The sequence below is a fragment of the Jaculus jaculus genome, chromosome 18, assembly GCF_020740685.1.
Source record: "Jaculus jaculus isolate mJacJac1 chromosome 18, mJacJac1.mat.Y.cur, whole genome shotgun sequence".
Taxonomy (NCBI): Eukaryota; Metazoa; Chordata; class Mammalia; order Rodentia; family Dipodidae; genus Jaculus; species Jaculus jaculus.
In genome coordinates, this window is record NC_059119.1 from 35,632,860 (window position 1) to 35,653,801 (window position 20,942).

At 44.2% G+C, this 20,942-nt stretch overlaps 1 protein-coding gene across 1 annotated transcript in view; it reads right to left on the reverse strand.

Annotated features, from left to right (window-relative positions):
• Nucleotides 1–2,540: 2,540 nt before the first annotated feature.
• The window catches only part of Atp6v1e1 (ATPase H+ transporting V1 subunit E1), a 30,942-nt gene continuing 12,540 nt past the window's right edge, over nt 2,541–20,942 (reverse strand). Inside the window, exons 3-9 of the mRNA XM_004669135.2 lie at nt 19,825–19,934; nt 18,526–18,592; nt 12,200–12,289; nt 8,491–8,559; nt 4,327–4,421; nt 3,694–3,781; nt 2,541–3,029 (exon numbers count right to left, since the gene is read on the reverse strand). Coding sequence (XP_004669192.1) covers nt 2,967–3,029; nt 3,694–3,781; nt 4,327–4,421; nt 8,491–8,559; nt 12,200–12,289; nt 18,526–18,592; nt 19,825–19,934 — 582 coding nt within the window. The 3' untranslated portion in view covers nt 2,541–2,966. The remainder of the gene's footprint in view (nt 3,030–3,693; nt 3,782–4,326; nt 4,422–8,490; nt 8,560–12,199; nt 12,290–18,525; nt 18,593–19,824; nt 19,935–20,942) is intronic.

Here is a 20,942-nt window from a genome sequence, read left to right on the forward strand (position 1 = left end):
CTGCTGGTGGGAATGCAATCTGGTCCAGACATTGTAGAAATCAGTGTGGAGGTTCCTAAAAGAGCTAAAGACTGATCTACCATATGACCCAGCTATAGCACTCCTAAGCATACATCCTAAGGACTCATCTCATTTCCTTAGAAGTACACGCTCAACCATGTTTATTGCTGCTCAATTTATAATAGCTAGGAAATGGAACCAGCCTAGATGTCCCTCAACTGATGAGTGGATAATAAAGATGTGGCACATTTATCTCAGCAATAAAGAAAAATGAAGTTATGAAATTTGCAGAAAAATGGGTGGATCTGGAAAGGATTATACTAAGTGAGGTAACCCAGGCCCAGAAAGCAAAGAGCCACATATTCTCCCTCATATGTGGATCCTAGCTATAGATGATTGGGCTTCTGCATGAGAAGGAAAAAACTCAGTAGCAGAGGCCAGTAAGTTAAATAGGAGATATAAAGGGAAGAGAAAGGGAGAAGTGTACTTAATAGGTTGGGATTGTATATATGTAAGTACAATGACTGAGATGGGAGGTAATATGATGGAGAATGGCATTTCAAAATGGAAGGGGAGGGAGGGTATTACCATGGGGTATTTTTTATAATCATGGAAAATGTTAATAAAAATTGTGAAAAGAAGAAAAAATTAAAAAGAAATGACCTGATTTTAATGAACAAGCTGAGGACAGACCTTAACCACCCTTATGAAACCTACATGTCCTTTGGGGTCCAGCTTACCCAGGGAGGGCCAGAAGCTTCTAACCCTGTTTAACAGTAGTACTTGTTAAAGACTTCCACATAGACTGAAGGGCTGTTTTACAATCTGAACGTTTCCTACTTCACACTCAAGGCTCAGTGTGCCCACACTGGTGGTAGTCCCAGCGCTGACACAGAGGAGGGTAAGAAGTGGACGGGGACCGATGCCAGCATCTCGGCTGAAGCAGGCACTTACCCCTGGGTGCTTCCCAGGCCGGCAAGCAGACCTGACTGAGCAGCCGGCCACCCTGGAGCGTGTGCCTTCACCCTTTCTGATGGAGGTCTGTGGAACAGGATCAAAAATAAAAACTGAAGGGTGAAATCCTCTTCTCGTAACGAGGGGCTTAGCAAACAGGCTGCAAGTCACAGGGTCCGCTTCAGAACAAGGACCTCGCAGCAAGCCACTGCCATCTTTCAGTTGTTGCACCCAAGGAGGAGGAGTGGCTAGAGGGACACTTTAGTTTTATTTATATAGATATATAAACTAAAAACTAAAAAAAGTTACATATATGTAATTTTTTTGGTTTTTCAAGGTAGGCTCTCATTCTAGCCCAGGCTGACCTGGAATGCACTATAGAGTCTCATGCTGGCCTTGAATTTGTGGTGATCCAAGTGCTAGGACTAAAGGTGTGTGCCACCATACCCAGCTTTTTCCTTTTTGATATTTTATTTTTATTTATTTGACAGAGAAAGGGAGGGGGAGAGAGAATGGGTACATCACAACCTCCAGCCACTGCAGACCAACTCCAGATGCGTGCGACCCCTTGTCCATCTGGCTAATGTGGATCCTGGGGAATTGAACCTGAGTCCTTTGGCTTTGCAGGAAAACAATGCCTTAACCGCTAAGCAATTCCTCCAGCCCCACACCAAGCTTTTAAAATATATATTTTTTTATATTTATATTTATTGGGCTGGAGAGATGTCTCAAGTGCATGTGCCACCATGCCTGGCCTTTAAAAAAAATTGTCTTTTATTTTTTGTTTGTTTTGAGGTAGGGTTTCACTCTAGTCCAGGCTGTCCTGAAATTCACTATGTAGTCTCAGGGTAGCCTTGAACTTATGGTGATCCTCCTACCTCTGCCTCCCTCCCAAATTCTGGGATTAAAGGCGCTTGCTTGCAAAGCCTGATAGCCTGGATTCGGTTCTGCAATACCCACATAAAGCTAGATACAAAAAGCGGCACAGGAGTCTGAAGTTTATTTGCAGTGGCAGAAGGCCCTTGTCTGCCTGTTCTCGCTCTGCTTCTTCGTCTCTCTCTTAAATAAATAATCAAAATTAAATGATACAAGCTGGGCATGGTGGCGTACACCTTTAATCCCAGAGTGAGACCCTACCTTAGAAAATACCACCCCCAAAATTAAATGATATTTAAAAAGGGACTAGGATTTAAAAAAAAAAAAAGTCTGGAACATTTAAACTTGAATCTGGCATTGTGGCTCAGCTCTTAAAACGTGGTGTCAGGACTGATTATTTTACTCCTCATTCAGAAGCTATAATTAACCCCAACTTGGATCTCTAGGTAGGCTTTACCCTTTCCTGCTTTCTCATGGGCAGGAACTCTTCTTAATCCCTCCTCTTTCCTTCTCTTTATTCAATAAAACCTCTCTTAAAAAAAAAAAAAAATTAGCTGGGTTGGGTGGTGGGTACCTTTTAGTCCTAGCACTTGGGAGGCAGAGACAGGAGGATCACAGTGAGTTCTAGGCCACCCTGAGATTACATAGTGAACTCCAGGTTAGCCTGGGCTAGGGCAAGACCCTACCTTAAAAAAAAAAAGACAATTAAATCAACATAAAACTTTTGTTTTAATAAATAAAGAATATTCAAGGCTTAGACTCGAAATCACATTTGCAGAAAAGGAAAACTTCTAGGCCTAAATAGCAACAGTAAAGCTAGTGATGCTAGCAGGAAAGCAGACTCACATGCATTTTACACCAGAGAGCGGGGGACAGCAAGCACCTTACCCCTAGACAGCTGGGGCAGGCAAAGAACAGGTTCCTGGAGACTGTGCAGCAACCCCACCTGACCCCTCACCTTCCTGCGGCAGAACCAACCCAGGGTGGTCCTTCTCCCACCCTAACATTAGGCCAAGGGCATTAGCTACAGAGCTCATCACTGATTGCTACAGACTAGTAGTAGAGCAGAAAGAGGAAGCTACGAAGACAGTCTTGCTTCGTCTCAAGTACATCGGAGAACGGCACCTCCCAAAGGCTTAGTCCAAAAACTTCCTATTGGCATTTGCACCAAACAAGGCTCCCCGTACCTCTGGCATCATCTGTGGAGAAACAATTCAGTAAGTAAGCACCTCAATTTAAGAACTTGTCCTGAACCTATGCACAGTCACAGACCTCAAAGGAAAGTCAAACACATCAAATTTGTTGACAGAGAAAACAGCTAATCACAATAGTGGGTCAACAACTGTTTACAAAAGGGGGAAAAGGGTTAAAAGGAAAGAAAAATCTAAGTACAGCTGGAACTACATGGCCCAGGTTAATTCTTGAGCCCCTCCTAAGTCATGGAAGCCTCTGGGTTTGGCTAAACTACACTCCTAAGGAGTGAAAATGCTGGCACCCCTAGGGACTGGGGAGAGGCCCAGGGGGTAAAGGCACTTGCTCACAAAGCCTGGTGGCTTTAGGTTCAATTCCCAAGCACCACATAAAGCTGGTTACAAAGTGATGTCAACTGCACCTATGCCATTTCAGGTGAATTCTAGGCTAGCCTGGGCTAGAGTGAGACCCTACCTCAGAAAACCAAATAAAGAAATGAATAAGTGAAGTTGTACAACTATTCCTTTTTGTTTTTTCCTCCTATCTCTGCCTCCTGAATCAGCAGTTTAAGAAAAGTGGAGTGACAAATCCCCAATCCTAGTGGAAGGACTTATGCCCTCTGCACCCCTTCCGAAACCACCTGGCAGGTAATGAGAAGATGTGCGCACTCACCTGCTGGGCTATGAGGTCCAGCCGGCTCTCCAGGGTGTTGGAAACCTTTATCTTGCGATCCCCATTGTAGATCTCAACTCCACCGGATCTACAGAGAACACAGGAAACAATGGGTTTCAGGAAGACACACACCACTCCCTCGGTGCAAGGCTACCCAGGCGTGTAGAATATACACATGCCAACAACCCTGATGTTAACTCAGGAAGTTGTGAGCATCAGCAGCGTCCCTGCTGGTGACTCCAAGTGACCACTGAGTACTCGCCTTGTGCTACAGCACACCCTGACCTCTGTAGCCAGGCCTCGGGAAGCAGAGGTAGGAGGATTGCTGTGAGTTCAAGGCCACCCTGAAACTATATAGTGAATTCCAGGTCAGCCTGAGCTAGAGTGAGACCCTACGGGGGGGAGGAATAAAGATTATCAGGACTGAAGAGATGGCTTAGCAATCAAGGCACTTGCCTGTGAAACTAAGCACCCAGGTTCTACTCCCCAGAACCCTAGTAAACCAGATGCACAAGGTGCCTGAAGTTTGTTTGCATTGGCTGGAGGCCCTATGGCATGTCCATTCATTCTCTCTCAAGTAAATAAACACAGCACTGCCAGCTAAAACACACTCAGAGCAGCCAGACTGCTTACATTTCCTCAGGCAGGTAGGCCTCTTGGTCAATTTGGACATCAACATCTTTTTTGGTGGCAATTTTGTACATAGGAATTGCTTTTTGCACTGCAGCCTGCAAAAAAGATTTAAAAAATTTAAAACAGTGAAAGATTTTAATATCAATTATGGAGTAGGCACCTCCTAAACACTGACTACACAAACAAGATTACTTCTATTTACTTCAAGTAGAAGGGCATTTTGCTGATGGAATGTAAAATGGTGCCACTGCTGAGGAAGGATGGGAAAGGAGGGACTGAGCACAGCGCCCCTGGCGGGCTGCAAGCGGCAGGGGGCGGGGCCACGTGTGGCTGCTGAGCTGATGGCGACGCACACGAGGCGGCGCTGCACCGCGGGACACAGTACAGGCCAGGCGCTGAGAGGACGCAGAAGAGCACAGCTGTGGGGGAAGTGGTAGGACACCTTCTGAAATGAACACAATGAACTTGGGCTACAGGGAGTGCCAGGTAGGTCAACCTAGGCTAGGGTGAGACCCTGCTTCCAGAAAAGAATGAATCAATGTGGCGGGCTGCTCTATTGGCACAAAAGAAAGAAGTGAGGTAACCCAGTCCCATAAAGCCAAGCGCCACATGTTCTCTCTCATATGTGGATCCTAGCTACAGATGATTGGGCTTCTGTGTGAGAAGGAAAACACTCAGTAGCAGAGCCCAGTAAGTTAAAAAGGAGATACAAAGGGAAGAGGAAGGAAGGGAGGAGGGTACTTAATAGGTTGGTATTGTATATATGTAAGTAGAATGATTGAGATGGGGAGGGGATAGATGGAGAATGGAATTTCAAAGGGGAAAGCGGGGGGGGGGGATGTAGGGAGGGTATTACCATGGGATATTTTTTATAATCATGGAAAATGTTAATAAAAATTGAGAAAAAGAAAAATAGGATATAGATGAAGAGGGAAGAGTGGAGGAACAAAAAAGGTAGTGGGAGATGGTTATTTTCAAAAATAGGGCTGGAGAGAGAGCTTAGTGGTTAAAATATTTGCCTGCAAAGCCTAAGGACCCAGGTTCAATTCCCCAGTACACACGTAAGCCTGATGTGCATGGTGGCACACACATCTGAAGTTCTTTTGCAGTGGCTACAGGCCCTGGCACACCCATTCTCTCTCTCTGTAATAAATAAACTGTTTAAAACATAAAAAAAAAAAAAAGAAAGAAAGCAAACTTTAGAGACAAGACATGGTGTTCACAACTTAGATCACAACATTCTGGAGGCTGTTGTAGGGGGATTGCTGTGAGTTCCAGGTCAGGCCCCACTAGAATGAATAACTAAAGCTTTTCTTTTGGTTTTTTTGATTTTTTTTTTTTAAATTTATTTATTTATTTGAGAGAAAGAGACAGAGAGAGGGAGACAGAATGGGCGCACCAGGGCCTCCGGCCACTGAAAATGAACTCCAAATGCATGCACCCCTTTGTGCATCTGACTTAGATGCGATCTGGAATCCTTTGGATTTGCAGGCAAACACCTTAGCCACTAAGCCATCTCTCCAGCCCAGTTTTCAATTTTTCTGAGGTAGGGTTTCACTCTAGCCCAGGGTGACCGGAAATTCGCTATGTTGTCTCCTCTTCTTCTTTTTTTTTTTGGTCTTTCAGGTAGGGTTTCACTGTAGCCTAGGCTGACCTGGAATTCACTATGTAGTCTCAGGGTGGCCTCAAACTCACGGCAATTCTCTGCCTCCCGAGTGCTGGGATTAGAGGTGTGTGCCACCATATCCAGCTAAATAAAGTGATTCTTGATTTAAAAATACATAAATTGGGGCTGGAAAGATCGCTTAGCAGTTAAGGCACTTGCCTGTGAAGCCAAAGGACCCAGGTTCAATTCCTCAGGACCCATATAAGCCAGATGTACAAAGTGGCACATGCAACTGGAGTTCATTTACAGTGGCTGAAGGCCCTGACGTGCCCATTCTCTCTCTCTGTCTCTCTGTCAAATAAGTAAAATTAAATTTAAAAAATGTTTAAAATATACATATATAAATTGGTCTGGGGAGATGACTAGATCAAATCAGATAGGTAGAAAGCCGATCTCTGAAACTGAGGCCAGCTTGGGCTACAAGTGAGACCCTGATGAAACAAAGGTACGGGGAAAATAAAAAGAAAGTTGGGAGTGGCAGTAAATGCCTTTAGACCTATAGTCCTAGCACTCCAGAGGCTACAGGAGAAGAATCACCATGAGTTCTAGGCCAGCCTGAGATAGAGTGGGACCTTGCTTCAAAAAAAAGAAGGCAGGGGCTGGAGAGATGGCTTAGCGGTTAAGCGCTTGCCTGTGAAGCCTAAGGACACGATTCCCCAGGACCCACGTTAGCCAGATGCACAAGGGGGCGCATGCATGTGGAGTTTATTTGCAGTGCCTGGAGGCCCTGGCACGCCCATTCTCTCTCTCTCTCTGCCTCTTTCTCTGTGTGTCTATTGCTCTCAAATAAATAAATGAAAAAATTTAAAAAAAAAAAGGGGGCTGAAGGGATTAAGGCGTTTACCTACAAAGCCAAAGGACCCAAGTTCAATTCCCCAGGACCCACAGAAGCCAGACACACAAGGTGGTACATGCATGTGGAGTTCGTTTAAAGAGGCTGGAGGCCCTGGTGTGGCCGTTCTCTCTCTACCCCTCTTTCTCTGTCAAACAAATAAATAACATTTTTTTTAAAAACAAAAAAGGGGGGGAAATAAAGCAAAAAGGAAGAAAGAAAAAAGGCAAAAGCTTTAACTAAAATTATCACCACATGTCATTTCCTCTAACTGCATACTTGTGCTGTTGTCTAGTTTATCATTTCTTAGGTATATAACATAATGGGGGTTGTTTTGGATTCAGGTTTTCTGAGACATTCCCAACTATAAACCCACTGTCCTCCTGACTCAGTCTCCTAAGGCTGGGATTACAGACATCTACCAGTGTGTCTAGATTTGCTGTTTTTCTTTTTTGTAATGGGGTTGCCCAGACTGACTGACCCTTAAACTCCAGGACTCAAGCAATCCTTCCTGCCACAGCCTCAAGAGTAGCTGGGGCTAGGGGCAGGCTCCACTGTAAACAGCTTTGCGCTATTACCTATTAATCTCTTTGTGTGAGTATAACTGGGACTGGAGTCAGAGCTTCATGTACACAAAGCAAACACCACCACTGGGCTACACCAGCACCCCAGTCTTTTCCCTTTCCCCCCCTTCTGTCCATTCCCCCCTTCCTCTCCCTCTTAATTTTAAAAAACATTTTAGTTTTATTTAATTGAGAGAGAGAGATGGAGGGAGATATGGAGCAGATAGAGAGAATGGACATGGCAGGGCCTCCAGCTGCTGCAATGAACTCCAGACACATGTGCTACCTTGTGCATCTGACCTACGTGGGTCCTGAGGAATTGAACGTAGGTCCTGTGGCTTTGTAGGCAAGTGCCTTAACCCCTAAGCCATCTCTTCAGCCCTCCTTCTCTTTCTGTTAAGTTTGGTTTCTGTGGATTTTTTTTTTTCTTTTTAAGGTAGGGTCTTATTCTAGTCCCTGCAACCCAGATTGGCCTAAAACTCCTAAGGACCCTATCACCTCAGCCTACTGAGGGCTGGAATTAAAGTATGGGCCACCTTTCTCTCATAATGCAGGCTGCATTCAAAGTCAAGATGTAACTGCTCTGAATGTTTTTATCCTCCTGCCTCTACCTCCCAAGTGCTAGGATTACAGGTACTCACCACCATGCCTTTTTTTTTTTTTTTAACTTTTCAAGGCACCGTGCCTTTTTGTTTTCCTTTTAAAATGATCTGACAGGGCTGGAGAGATGGCTTAGCAATTAAGCGCTTGCCTGTGAAGCCTAAGGACCCCAGTTTGAGGCTCAGTTCTCCAGGACCCACGTTAGCCAGATGCACAAGGGAGCGCACTGGAGTTCGTTTGCAGTGGCTGGAAGCCCTGGCATGCCTATTCTCTCTCTCTCTCACTCTCTCTCCCTCTTTCTCTGTCTGTCACTCTCAAATAAATAAATAAAAGTGAACAAAAATTAAAAATTAAAAAAAAAGATCCTACAAAGTAACAGATTTCCATGGGGAGTTTTAACACATACTTCCTCTACCTGCACTCCTGTTCTGGCTATACCCCCTTTTCCAGCTTTATTGCCTTTCCTGGCCATATACTGTCATCCCCAGGTCTATGTTTTTTACCTTCACCAAAGGAAAATCTTGTTTTTTGCAACGCACAATCATTCGGGGCTCCAACAACTGATACAAGCCCTGTAAGAAAAAAATCACATTATATTAGGGGAAAATTCAAATGAGAAAGTAACAGCAGAATGGTGTTTGTGTAATTCTTTTTTAATTTTTTTATGATTTACTTTTATTTATTTATTTTTAAATTTTTATTTATTTATTTATTTATTTGAGAGAGACAGGCACAGAGAGAAAGACAGATAGAGGGAGAGAGAGAGAATGGGCGCGCCAGGGCTTCCAGCCTCTGCAAACGAACTCCAGACGCGTGCGCCCCCTTGTGCATCTGGCTAACGTGGGACCTGGGGAACCGAGCCTCGAACCGGGGTCCTTAGGCTTCACAGGCAAGCGCTTAACCACTAAGCCATCTCTCCAGCCCATGATTTACTTTTATTTATTAGAGACAGTCAGAGAGAGGAAGAGAGTGGGAGAGAGAGAATGGGCACCACTGCAAACGAACTCCAGATGCATGCACTACCATGTGTATCTGGTTTACATGGGACCTGGAAAATCGAACCTGGGTCCTTAGACTTCACAGGCAAGCGCCTTAACTGCTAAGCCACCTCCGCTGCCTGTGTGTAATACTTTCATCTATGGCGTTTGGGGTGGATCTGATTTCCAGCACAAAGGTATGCAGAGAGGTCTGAGCTCAGGGGTCCTGCCTGCTGCCCGTTTGTGCTTGCTGCTTTTGGTATGTGCTGGCTGGTGGTGGGTTTTCTCTGCTTGCATGGACCGGAGCAGCTTCTTTTGCCACTGACAGAACTCACCCTGGACCCGTAAGCTTGACATAAACCCTTCTTCCTGTAAACTCTGCCTGCTGTGGATGTTCATTCAAGTAACACAGAACAGACTGCAACACAAATTTGGGACCAGAAGTGAGGTGGTGATGCTGAGATGATTCTGACTTATGGATTTTGGTCTTTTGGAACTTGTGTGCTGGAGGAGGACTATGTATGAACTTGGAACTTCTGACTTCAGAAGCCTTGCAACATGGTAAGCCAAAATTTGGGAGGCTGAGGTAGAAGGATCATTATTGAGTTCAAGGCCAACCTGAGACTACATAGTGATGCAGAAGGAGAAAGAGTAAGACCCTACCTCAAAAAAAAAAAAAAAAAAAAAAGGTCAATTTTGGTCAGAGTTTGAAAAATGCTAAAAAGAAAGAGAACTGTATTTGGTGGCTTTGCTTATGAGCTTTCTACTGAGAAGCAAAGACCACAGAGAACTCTGTTGGAACTGGGCTACTGGCACAAAGTCTGTCTGCATGTTGCTGCCCATGCCCAGAGATCAAGGTTGAATTTGAGAGCTTGTTTGGAAGTTCTAGCAGGGGAGCGCAGCTACTCGCATACCCTTGACCAAAGACTGGTCCTCCTCTATTTAGGGAGGGTGATCCTCTTCAACTAAGCATGCAGCTGTGGGAGGGACGTACATGGAGAGGTGAGGGAGGAAGGGGACACCAGTCAGATCAGCCCAACCAACTCTGGAGATCAATGGGTGACAGATGTTGCAGCCAGATTCCCCTCACATCCCAAGATTGACTAGAACTAAAGAAGTTTTTCCCTTTTTTTGGTTTTTCAAGATAGGGTTTCACTCTAGCCCAGGCTGACCTGGAATTTACTCTGTAGTCTCAGGGTGGCCTTAAACTCACAGCGATTCTCCTACCTCTGCCTCCCAAGTGCTGGGATTAAGGCTGGTGCAACCACGACTGGCTTGAAGTGTGTGTGTGTGTGTGTGTGTGTGTGTGTGTATGTATGTATGTATGTATAGATATACATATATATATCTATACAAACACACACACACATAATCTCTTAGTTGTTTATTTATTTATTTATTTATTGAGGTAGGATCTCACTGTAGCCAAGGCTGATAGTTGTTTATTTATTTATGTATTTATTTTTTTGGTTTTTCAAGGAAGGGTTCACTCTGGCCAAGGCTGACCTATTCACTATATATTCTCAGGATGGCCTTGAATTTATGGCAATCCTCCTACCTCTGCCTCCCCAGTGCTCAGATTAAAGGTGTGAGCCACCACGCCTGGCTCTTAATTTTTAAAAACTGTTAACCACCCTAACTTCTAAGTCATCCCTCTAGCCCTGTGTATATTTTCTGTCCATTTGAGAGAAACAGGCACAGAAAGAGAGAGAGAAATGGGCATGCCAGGGCCTCTAGCCACTGCAAACAAATGCCAGACACATGCGCTTACATGGTACTGTGGAATTGCACCTGGGTCCTTAGGCTTCAAAGACAAGCAACTTAACCTCTAAGCCATTTCTCTAGCTAACATGAAGTCTCTGACAGAGAAGTCAGTGAGGCCATGAGAGATGGGACTGTGGTTTGCATGGAGACTGGAAGATGTTTTGGATATACCAGGACTGTGCAAGGGCTACCATGCAGTACTACTGGCTCGGGATGGAAGTCTTCCCTCAGTACTCAACCCAGCTAGAGGGATGGAAATTGGAAATCCAAAGACTGTCATGACTAGGTTATAGATGTTGGACTTGAACTACAGACATTTGCCTAATGGTTACTGTTTTTGCACTGGTTGTCTCTCGTTGTTGTGCCTCATAGCAATGGAAATGTTTACTCTGCGATTATGTGTTGGAAGTGTAACTTATTTTGATTTTAAAGACTCACAGCTAAGAGAGTCTTTTATCTCAGATGACACTTGGGACTTTGGAACAATCATAGTAGGTAAAGACTATGGAGACCTTTGAAAGTTGATTAAATAAAATTTTCAATGTGAGATGGTCGTAAGTCTATTAGGCCAGGGCAGAATGTGGTAGTTTGAATGTATGCCCCCCCACAGACTGAGGCGTTTTATTAAAGTTTACAACTTTGACCTCCAGTGGCCTTGCTGGAGGAGGTTGGCCTGGAGTCTGGCCCTAAAATGTGTTCAGGAATGGATTTGATATCTAGCTCAAAGGTATGCAGAGAGGTCTGAGCTCAGGGGTCCAGCTTGCTACAGTTCCCTGCCAGTTTTATGCTTGTGGCTTTGGTGTGTGCTGGCTGGTGGTGGTTTCTCTCTGCTTGGATGTACGTAAGCAGCTTCTTCCACCACTGATGGAACTCCCCTGCGTCTGTAAGCCTGAAGTAAACTCCTTCCTCCCCTACAGTGCTCCTCATTTGGAGGTTTATACCAGAACATGGAACTGACTACAACATCTAGTAAGAAAAAATGTCACCTGATAAGCTTCTCAAAGGCAATATATAAAATGCACAACAAAGAAAGAACAACCCAGTATCACAAACCAGACCCAGAGCCTGGTGGTCCAAACCAGGTTCATACACTGAGGACAATATTCTAGATTAGTGTAGGTAAAATAGGATTCACAGGCCAGAATCAAACAAGTGTTTAAACTTAAACTTATTTCCTTTTTTGTGGAATTGGAAATTGAACCTAGGGCCTCATACATGCTAATTAAGTGCACATGTGTGCTATCACTGAGTTATGTCCTCAGCAGTCAACAAATGTTTAAGCCTCAGCAAGTAATTCAGAGTAAAACCCACACTGTCAAGTTTAAAGCTGCAGGCTACAGGCAGCTCTGACCTGTACACAGAGATGGTCTCTAAGAGATCTTACTAAATACTGTCTGTGGCTATACATAGTAGAGGTGGCGTATAATGTCACAACCTGGCTATACACAGTAGAGGTGACGTATAAGCATACCTGGAGGACCAGCCCATCAAGCAGCACTTGGTACCTGGTTGTATCTTTAACTACCTTATTGAGTCTCTGTTTTGCTTCATTTAGTAGATCCTACAGAGAAAGGAAAAGTAAAACATCATCTAAGCATCAGTGACGCCCACTGACTTATACCTCATTACTGGATTTTCATTCAACAGACAATCTGAGATACATAATAAAGCAGACTAGGTGTTAAGAACATTAGTGTAAGGAAGTAATCCTTCCTTTCCCAGAAAGCTCAGTCTAGCAGATCAGCTGACAAGTCCATAGGCCCAAACCCTACACAACTCAAGCTTAGAAAACCCAGTTATTAAGATGGCCATATAACTGGGGTACACATTTGTAATCTCAGCACTGTAGAAGTTTTGAGAATCCAATTATTAAGACAGACATGGGCTGGAGAGATGGCTTAGTGGTTAAGGTGCTTGCTGCAAAGGCCAAGGACCCAGGTTCAAATCCCCAGAACGGTGAAGCATGCATCTGGAGTTTGTTTGCAGTGTCTGGAGGCCCTGCCATACTTGCCTGTAATCTAAGCACTGAGGAATTGCAAACAGGAGGATCAGGAGTTCAACTACATAGGGAGCTCCAGACCTGTATCAAAAACATTATTTAAGCTGGGCTCCCATCACTCAGGAGGCAGAGGTAGGAGGATAAAGTTCAAGGCCACACTAAGACTACTACTTAGGAAAAAAAAAAAAAATTAATTCCAGCATTTGAAAGGCTGAGGTAGGAGTACTGCTATGAGATCGTAGCCAACCTGGGTGACAGACTGAGTTTCACGTCAGTCTGTGCTACAGTGAGACCCTGCCTCAAAAACAAAGCCATCTAGGTGTGGTGGCACACACTTTTGATCCCAGCACTTGGGAGGCAGAGATAGGAGGATTGCTGTGAGTTCAAGGCCACCAGGAGACTACAGGACCCACATAAGCCAGAAGCACAAGGTGACATATGTGCCCAAGATGGCATACATGCCTGGAGTTTGACTGCAGTGAATAGAGAGAGGCCCTGGTACAACAATTCTCTCTTAAAGTGAGTTCCAGGGCAGCCTGGGATAGAGAGATACCCTAACTTTGAAAAGGCCAAACCAAAACAAACAAAGGACTAGAACTTAGCTCAGTAAAATAAATGTCTAGCAAGTGAGAGGCCATAGATTCAATCCCCAGTTACACCAAATGAGAGATGGAGAGGAAGGGAGGGGGAGAGAGAGAGAGAGAGAGAGAGACAGACAGACAGACAGACAGGAAGGGAAGGAGAGGGAGGGTGATATAAAGACAACAGCTGGGCGCGGTAGTGCATGCCTGTAATCCCAGCACTCAGGAGGCAGAGATAGGAACATCGCCATGAATTTGAGGCCACCCTGAGACTACATAGTGAATTCTGTCAGCCTGGGAACTGGAATCCCAGGGTTTTGTTGTTGTTGTTTTATTGTTTTTTGTTTTTACCATAGACAGGGTTCATGTAGATTAGGCTGGCCTTGAATGCCTGTTCCCCCTAGCTGCACTTCAAGTACTGAGATTACAGGCACGCAACGCCATACCTAGGTTTTATTGGTGCTGGGAATCTAACGCAGAGCTTCCAGATACAGGTGAGCACTCCACCAATTGAGCTACATTCCCAGAGCCTGTTTTTGTGATAAGGTCTCATTGGCTGGCCTGGAATGTGCTGAGTAGCCCAGACAGGCCTCCAACTCATGGTGATCCTCTTTCCTGTTCTGCCAAATGCTGGATCACCAATGTGCCACCATGACTATGCAGGGCTATTTTTGTTGTTGTTGTGGTTGTTGTTTTTTTAAATTTTATTTATCTATTTATTAGAGAATGAGAGAGGGAAAGAGGCATACAGAGACAGAGAGAGAGAGAGAATGGGCATGCCAGGGCCTCCAGCCACTGCAAACAAACTCTAAAAGCATGCGCCACCTTGTGCATCTGGCTATGTGGGTCCTGGGGAATCGAACCAAAGTCCTTTGGCTTTGCAGGCAAATGCCTTAACTGTTAAGTCATCCCTCCAGCCTATGTGGTTATTTTTTGCCTCAAACACGTATCAATCTTTCCTTCCTCCCCTCCTGAGTTCTGAGATTACCAATGTGTCACTATGCCCAATCATTATTTGCATTATTGTTTGCTTTCAATTTTCACTTGTGTGTGTATTAGTATATTTGTGCCACAGTTTGTTGCTGCTACAAAAGAACTTCAGATACATGCTGCACTTTCATGTCTGGCTTTATGTGAATGCTGAGGAATTGAATCTAGGCCAGCAGGCTTTGCAAGCAAGCATGTTTAACCACCGACCTACCTCCCCAGCACCTAAGTTTATATATATATATATTCCTATTTATGTGTGTGTGGAGGTTAGATGACAACTTTGAGATGCCTGTTTCACTTTGACAATGGCTCTCTTTCAGGCCCTGAAATACACTACTTCACACTTTTATGGCTTTTAAAAGTCAGTTGTGGGCGCAGCAGTTAAGGTGCTTGCCTGCAAAGTCTAAGGACCTGGGTTCAATTCTCCAGTAACCATATAAAGACAGATGCACAAGATGGCGCAAACGTCTGGAGTTTGTTTGCAGTGGGGCTAGAGGCTCTGGTGTGTCCATTCTCTCTCATAAATGAATAAAGATCAGTTGTGATGCTATAGAGATGCTCAGTGATTAAGACACTTGCCTGCAAATCCTAGTGACCCGGGTTCAATACCAAAGTACCCACATAAAGCCAGATGCACAAAGTGGTGCATGCATCTGAAGTTTGTTTTCAGGGACTAGAGGACCTGGTGTGTCCATTTTCTCTCTCTCCTTGTAAGTAGGTAAGTAAGTAAATAAATAAATGAGTCAGTTGCAGGGACTGGGGGAGAGGGAGTCAGTCTATAATTTAGGTAAAAAAGAAGTCAGCTGTTATTCTGGTGGATTTGTCTTTATAGCTGACCTACAGTTTCTTGCCTAAGAGCTTTCAATATTCTTTGTTCTTTTAGTAATTTTTTTATTTAGTACTTTATCTTAATTATTTTTAGTAATTAGAGACAGAAAAGGAGAGTATGGTCCTCTTGCCACTGCAAATGAACTCCAGAGGCATACGCCATTATCATGCATCTGGCTTTATGTGGGTACTGGAGAACTGAATGCTGGGCAGACAGGCCTTTCAAATAAGTGTCTTTCAGCACTAAGCCATCCCCCTCTCTGTGGAGAGTCCTATGTGGTGTTCCATATGCCTCTTGTACTTGGAGAAAACTTCCTTCTCCATTCCTCGGCACGGCAGCAGCGCTCTGCTCCCTCACTGGCACGCTTCCACCTTTTCACGGTGTCCCAGAGATTTCCTATGCCTCATCCACATACTCCACTTAGTCTGTCATTTTCCTTGACCAAGCTTCAATTTTTTGTGTATTTGTTTCTTTGTTTTTCAAGGTAGGGTCTCACTCCCATCCAGGCTCACCTGGAATTCACTATGTAGTCTCAGGGTGGCCTCCAACTCACAGCGATCCTCTTCCTGAGTGCTCCTCCTAAGTGTTGGGATTAAAGGCGTGCGCCACCACACCCAGCCTTAAACTTCAATTTTTCTACTTTATCTTCAAGATCTGTTCTCTTCATTCTATTGGTGAGACTTCCCTCTGAGCTTTTTCTTTCACTGACTATAGATTTCCAACATCATTTCTTTTCATTATTTCCATCTCCACTGAATTTCATTTTTTAAATATTTATTCATATTTACTTGAGAGAGAAAGGTAGATAAAGAGAAAGAACGGGCATGCCAGGGTCTCTAGTCACTCCAAGTGAACTCCAGATGCATGTGCCCCATTGTACATCTGGCTCACACAGGTCCTGGAGAATCAAACGAGGGTTCTTAGGCAGGCAAACACCTTCACCATTAAGCCATTTACCCAGCCCTTGAATTTCATTTTTATCTCTTGACAGACTTTATTTAATTCAGCTAATTATTTGTTTTCTCTTGTAATTCATTTCTCTAAATATATTTATTTTGTTTTGTTTTGAAGTAGAGTCTCTCTATAGTCCCAGCAATCATTCTATTTCTACCTCCCAGGTTCTGGGATTAAAGGCATGTGCCACCACACCAGGTAGGGACTCACTAGCCCAGGCTGACCTGGAACAGACTCTGTAGTCCCCAGGCTGGCCTCAGACTCAGTGATAATCCTACCTCTGTTCTGGGAGTATAGCCATATGACATCACTCTGGCTTCTTTCTAATTCTGTCTGGAATTCATCGAATTTGCTGTCATCAAACTAGGATTGGCAATTTTTGGAAGGGACATGATGTCTTGACTTTTTAAAATTTACTTTTATTGGATATGGACATATTTACTATGTAAACTGTAAGGTTCAGGAGTAACCAAGACCACGTAGACCACTCTGAGGCAAAGATAAAAGCTCTTATTCAGGAAAAACACAGGCTGCCAAGTCTGACTCTCAACAGCAGAGCACAGTCAACTTGGAATTCCAGATAGTGGGCTTTACAGAGCTCTTCAGTTGGGGGAAGGTGAGGAAGGGAAAAGAACTCCTTTGTTCTTTACATTAGCCATTTCAAATAGCTAGGGTGTGAGACCAAACAGTGAACAGGTGGCCTGGGAGATAAGGGGGCAGGAAACCTAGACCTGGGGCATTGTTGGGCAAGTAAGGAATAATGGCCAGGTGGTTCCTTGGGGAAGGTGGAAGACACACCAAAGGGTGACTCCATTTTGAGAGCCTGTCCTAATCTAACACAAACAACACATGCTGGTACCATCCTTTCTCTCCTCCCTGCCTCTTTTCTGAAGATGCCTTCCTCATTGGGGATGCAAGTCGACCCCATGGGGACTGACTTTTGTTTTTTGTGTTAGGGTCTCATGCTAGCTCAAGCTGACCTGGAATTCACTATGTGGTCTCAGAGTGGCCTTGAGTTCACTGCAATCCTCCTACCTCTGCCTCCCGAGTGCTGGGATTAAAGGCTTGTGCCACCAAAAGGTGGCACATGCATCTGGAGTTCACTGGCAATAGCCAGAGGCTCTGGTGCACCCATTTTCTCTCTGCTTGCAAATAAGTAAATAAAAAAAAGATGTGCAAACTGACTGGTCTGATACTTGACTCTTGTCTGGCCTTCTTAAGCTCCTGGAATGGTGACTCCACTGGACAGTTTTCATTCTGACCTTGCCACTCCACAGTCTGTGGTCACCAGTGCAGTCACTTCCTCATCCAGACTGCTGCAGGTTGGGAGGAGGGAAGTCTCAATTTCAAATTTCTGATCCCCTATCTGTTACATCTGTGTGCTGCCCTGGTGACATTTCAACTTCAAACTTGCTCTCCAGCAGCACTGGGAGCATGAGTCACCAGCTGCCTCCTCTGTGTCTGTCACTTTTATTTTATTTATTTATTTTTTTTTTTGAGAGAGATAGATACAAAACAGGTGTGTGTGTTGGGGGGATGCCAGGGCCTCCAGCCACTGCAAACGAACTCCAGATGCATGCCCCCCTTGTGCATCTGGCTTACATGGGTCCGGGGGAATTGAACTTGGGTCCTTTGGCATTGTAGCCAAGAGCCTTAACCATTAAGCCATCTTGCCAGCCCCAAAATTATATATATTCATATTCCCCCCACCTCTGAGGTAGTGTCTCCCTCTAGCCCAGCATGATCTAGAATTCACTCTGTAGTTCCAGACTGTTGTATTTATTTATTTACTTAAGAGACAGAGAGAAAGAGGAAGATAATGGGCATGCCAAGGCTTCTAGCTACTGCAAACAAACTCCAGACGCATGTACCACCTTCTGCATGTGGTTTACATGTATACTGGGGAATTGAACCTGGGTCCTTAGGCTTTGCAGACAAGCACCTTAATGGCTAAGCCATCTCTCCAGCACTAATCATCCTTGCTATCCTTGACCTTGTGATCCTCTTGCCTCAGCCTCTTTAATTCCTGGATTATAGGTGTGAGCCACCATGCAAGCTAAGGTGGTGCACATCTTTAATCCCAATATATGGGAGGCAAAGGTAGAAGGATTGCTGAGTTTGAGGCCACTTTGCAACTGCAGAATGAGTACCAGGTTTAGCCTGAGCTACAGTGAGATCCTACCTCGAAAAAAGCCAATAAATAAAGAGCCAAGCATGGTGGAGTGCGCACTTAATCCCACCACTTGGGAGGCAGAGGTAGGAAGATCACCATGAGTTCGAGGACACCCTGAGACTATATTGTGAATTCCAGGTCAGCCTGAGCTAGAATGAGACCCTACCTGGAAAAAACAGAAAAAACAAATCATCTCCTCAATGTTAACTAATGATTCTCTATAATGGAAAACATTTTGTAACTTTATAACTACTAAGGATTAATTACTCACAGTGATAAGGTCATCTCTTGCTCTGAGGACTTTGAGTCTTGCTTGATTCATCAAATTAGACATTTGGCTGCAAAAGATATGGGTAAATATCAAAACAGTATTTAAGAAAAACTGTAGAAAACACATGACTTCTTTGTAAGTACATGAACATTTGATAATATAATCTTTCAATAATCCTATGAAGCCTGTCTAGTCTTTTAAAATTTTATAATGTTTTTTAAAATATTTATTTATTAGAGAGAGAACTGGTGTTCCATGGCCTCTTGCCACTGCAAATGAATTCCAGATGCGTGCATCACCTTGTGCGCATGAGTGACCTTGTGCATATGCGTCACCTTGTACGTCTGCCTTATATGGGTTCTGGAGGTTGAACCAGGGTCCTTAGACTTCCCAGGCAAGCACCTTAACTGCTAAACTATCTCCCAGCCCCTCTCTGTCTATTTTATTTTATTTTTGGTTTTACTATTGCTTTCTCAGGCAGGTTATCACTCTAGCCCAGGCTGACCTGGAACTCACTATGTAGTCCCAAACTGGTCTTTCTCTGTTTTCTCTCTCTCTCTTTTTTTTTTTTTTTTTGGGGGGGGGTTCCAAGGTAGGGTTTCACTCTAGCCCAGACTGACCTGGAATTCACTCTGTAGTCTCAGGGTGGCCTTGAACATGTCTGGCTTCAATTTCTTTTCTTTTTCTTTTTTTTTTTTTTTAATTTATTTATTTGAGAGTGACAGACACAGAGAGAAAGACAGGTAGAGGGAGAGAGAGAGAGAATGGGCGAGCCAGGGCTTCCAGCCACTGCAAACGAACTCCAGATGTGTACACCCCCTTGTGCATCTGGCTAACGTGGGACCTGGGGAACCAAGCCTCGAACCGGAGTCCTTAGGCTTCACAGGCAAGCGCTTAACCGCTAAGCCATCTCTCCAGCCCCAACTTGTTTTCTTAATATAGGTTCTTGCAACACAGTCCTAGCATCCTCATGATCCTTTTCCCTTAGCCTCTCAAGTTATAGGTGTGAAGCTGGGCATGGTGGCACATGCCTATAATGCCAGCACTCAGGAGAAAGAGGTAGGAGGATTGAGGCCACCCTGAGACTACAGAGTGAATTCCAGGTCAGCCTGGGCTAGAGTGAAACCCTACCTTGGAAAAAAAAAAAGTTGTTCGAGATCATCCTCCACGACCTGGAGGTAGGATACACCTGTAATCTCAGCACTTGTAAGATCAGAAGTTCCAGGCCAGCCTGAACTTACAGGAGACCCTGTCTCAAACAAACAAAGCTTTAGTTTAATGCTATGAACAGTAACTTACATTTTCTTCTGCTGCTCAATCTGCTTTTCTTTCTTCTCATAATATTCCATAATCTTCAGTCTTTGAGTTTGCACAAGACGACCTTTCTCAATGTTAAACTCTTCTTCCGCCTTTAAGACATTAACTCACATTAATTTATTATATCAGACTTTGGCACTCAGTAACTAGGATACTAGTTGATGACCCTACCTAAAGCAGAAAATTTACTGGGACATGTCTTCAAAGATTACTGACATGAGCCAGGTGTGGGGACGCATGTCTTCAATCCCAACAACAACAGAGGGAGAAGGATCACCATGAGTTCAGGGCCATCCTGAAACTACATAGTGAATTCCAGGTCAGTCTGGGCTAGAGTGAGACCCTACCTCACCCCCTCCTCAAAAAAGACTACTGACAGGGTGGCTCATACCTATAATCCCAGCACTCAGGAAGCTCATGTAGAAAAATGGTCTTGTGAGTTTCAGGTCAGCCTGGTCTAGAGTAAGACCTTGCCCCAAAAACGAAACCACCCAGGCATAGTGGCGCATGCCTTTAATCATAGCACTAGTGAGGTAGAAGTAGGAGGATTGCTGTGAGTTCAAGGCCACCCTGAGACTACAAAGTGAATTTCACCCAGGTCAGCCTACTCTGAGACCCTACCTTGAAACAAACAAAATAATTACACACACATCACAAAGATTAATTTGTCATTATTATTATTATTATCTTATTTACTTGAGAGAGAGAATTGGAGTGTCAGGGTCTTTAGTCACTACAAATGAGCTCCAGACACATGCAATCCTTTGTGTGCATGTATGACGTTGTACACTTGTGTCACTGTGCATCTGGCTTACAAGGAAACTGGAGATTTGAACAGGCGTTCTTAGGCTTCGCAGACAAGCACCTTAACCACTAAGCAATCTTTCCAGCTCCCAAAGGTTACTTCTAATTTATTAAAAGGAAAGACTACAGCAATTTTTATCATAAACAACAAATCTAAAAATATAATTAAGCGTAATACTTCTGACCTTAACTGAAAATGATCAAATAAAATAGAAAGTTCTGTTAAAAAATTATTCCAGGGCTGGAGAGATGGCTTAGTGGTTAAGCGCTTGCCTGTGAAGCCTAAGGACCCCAGT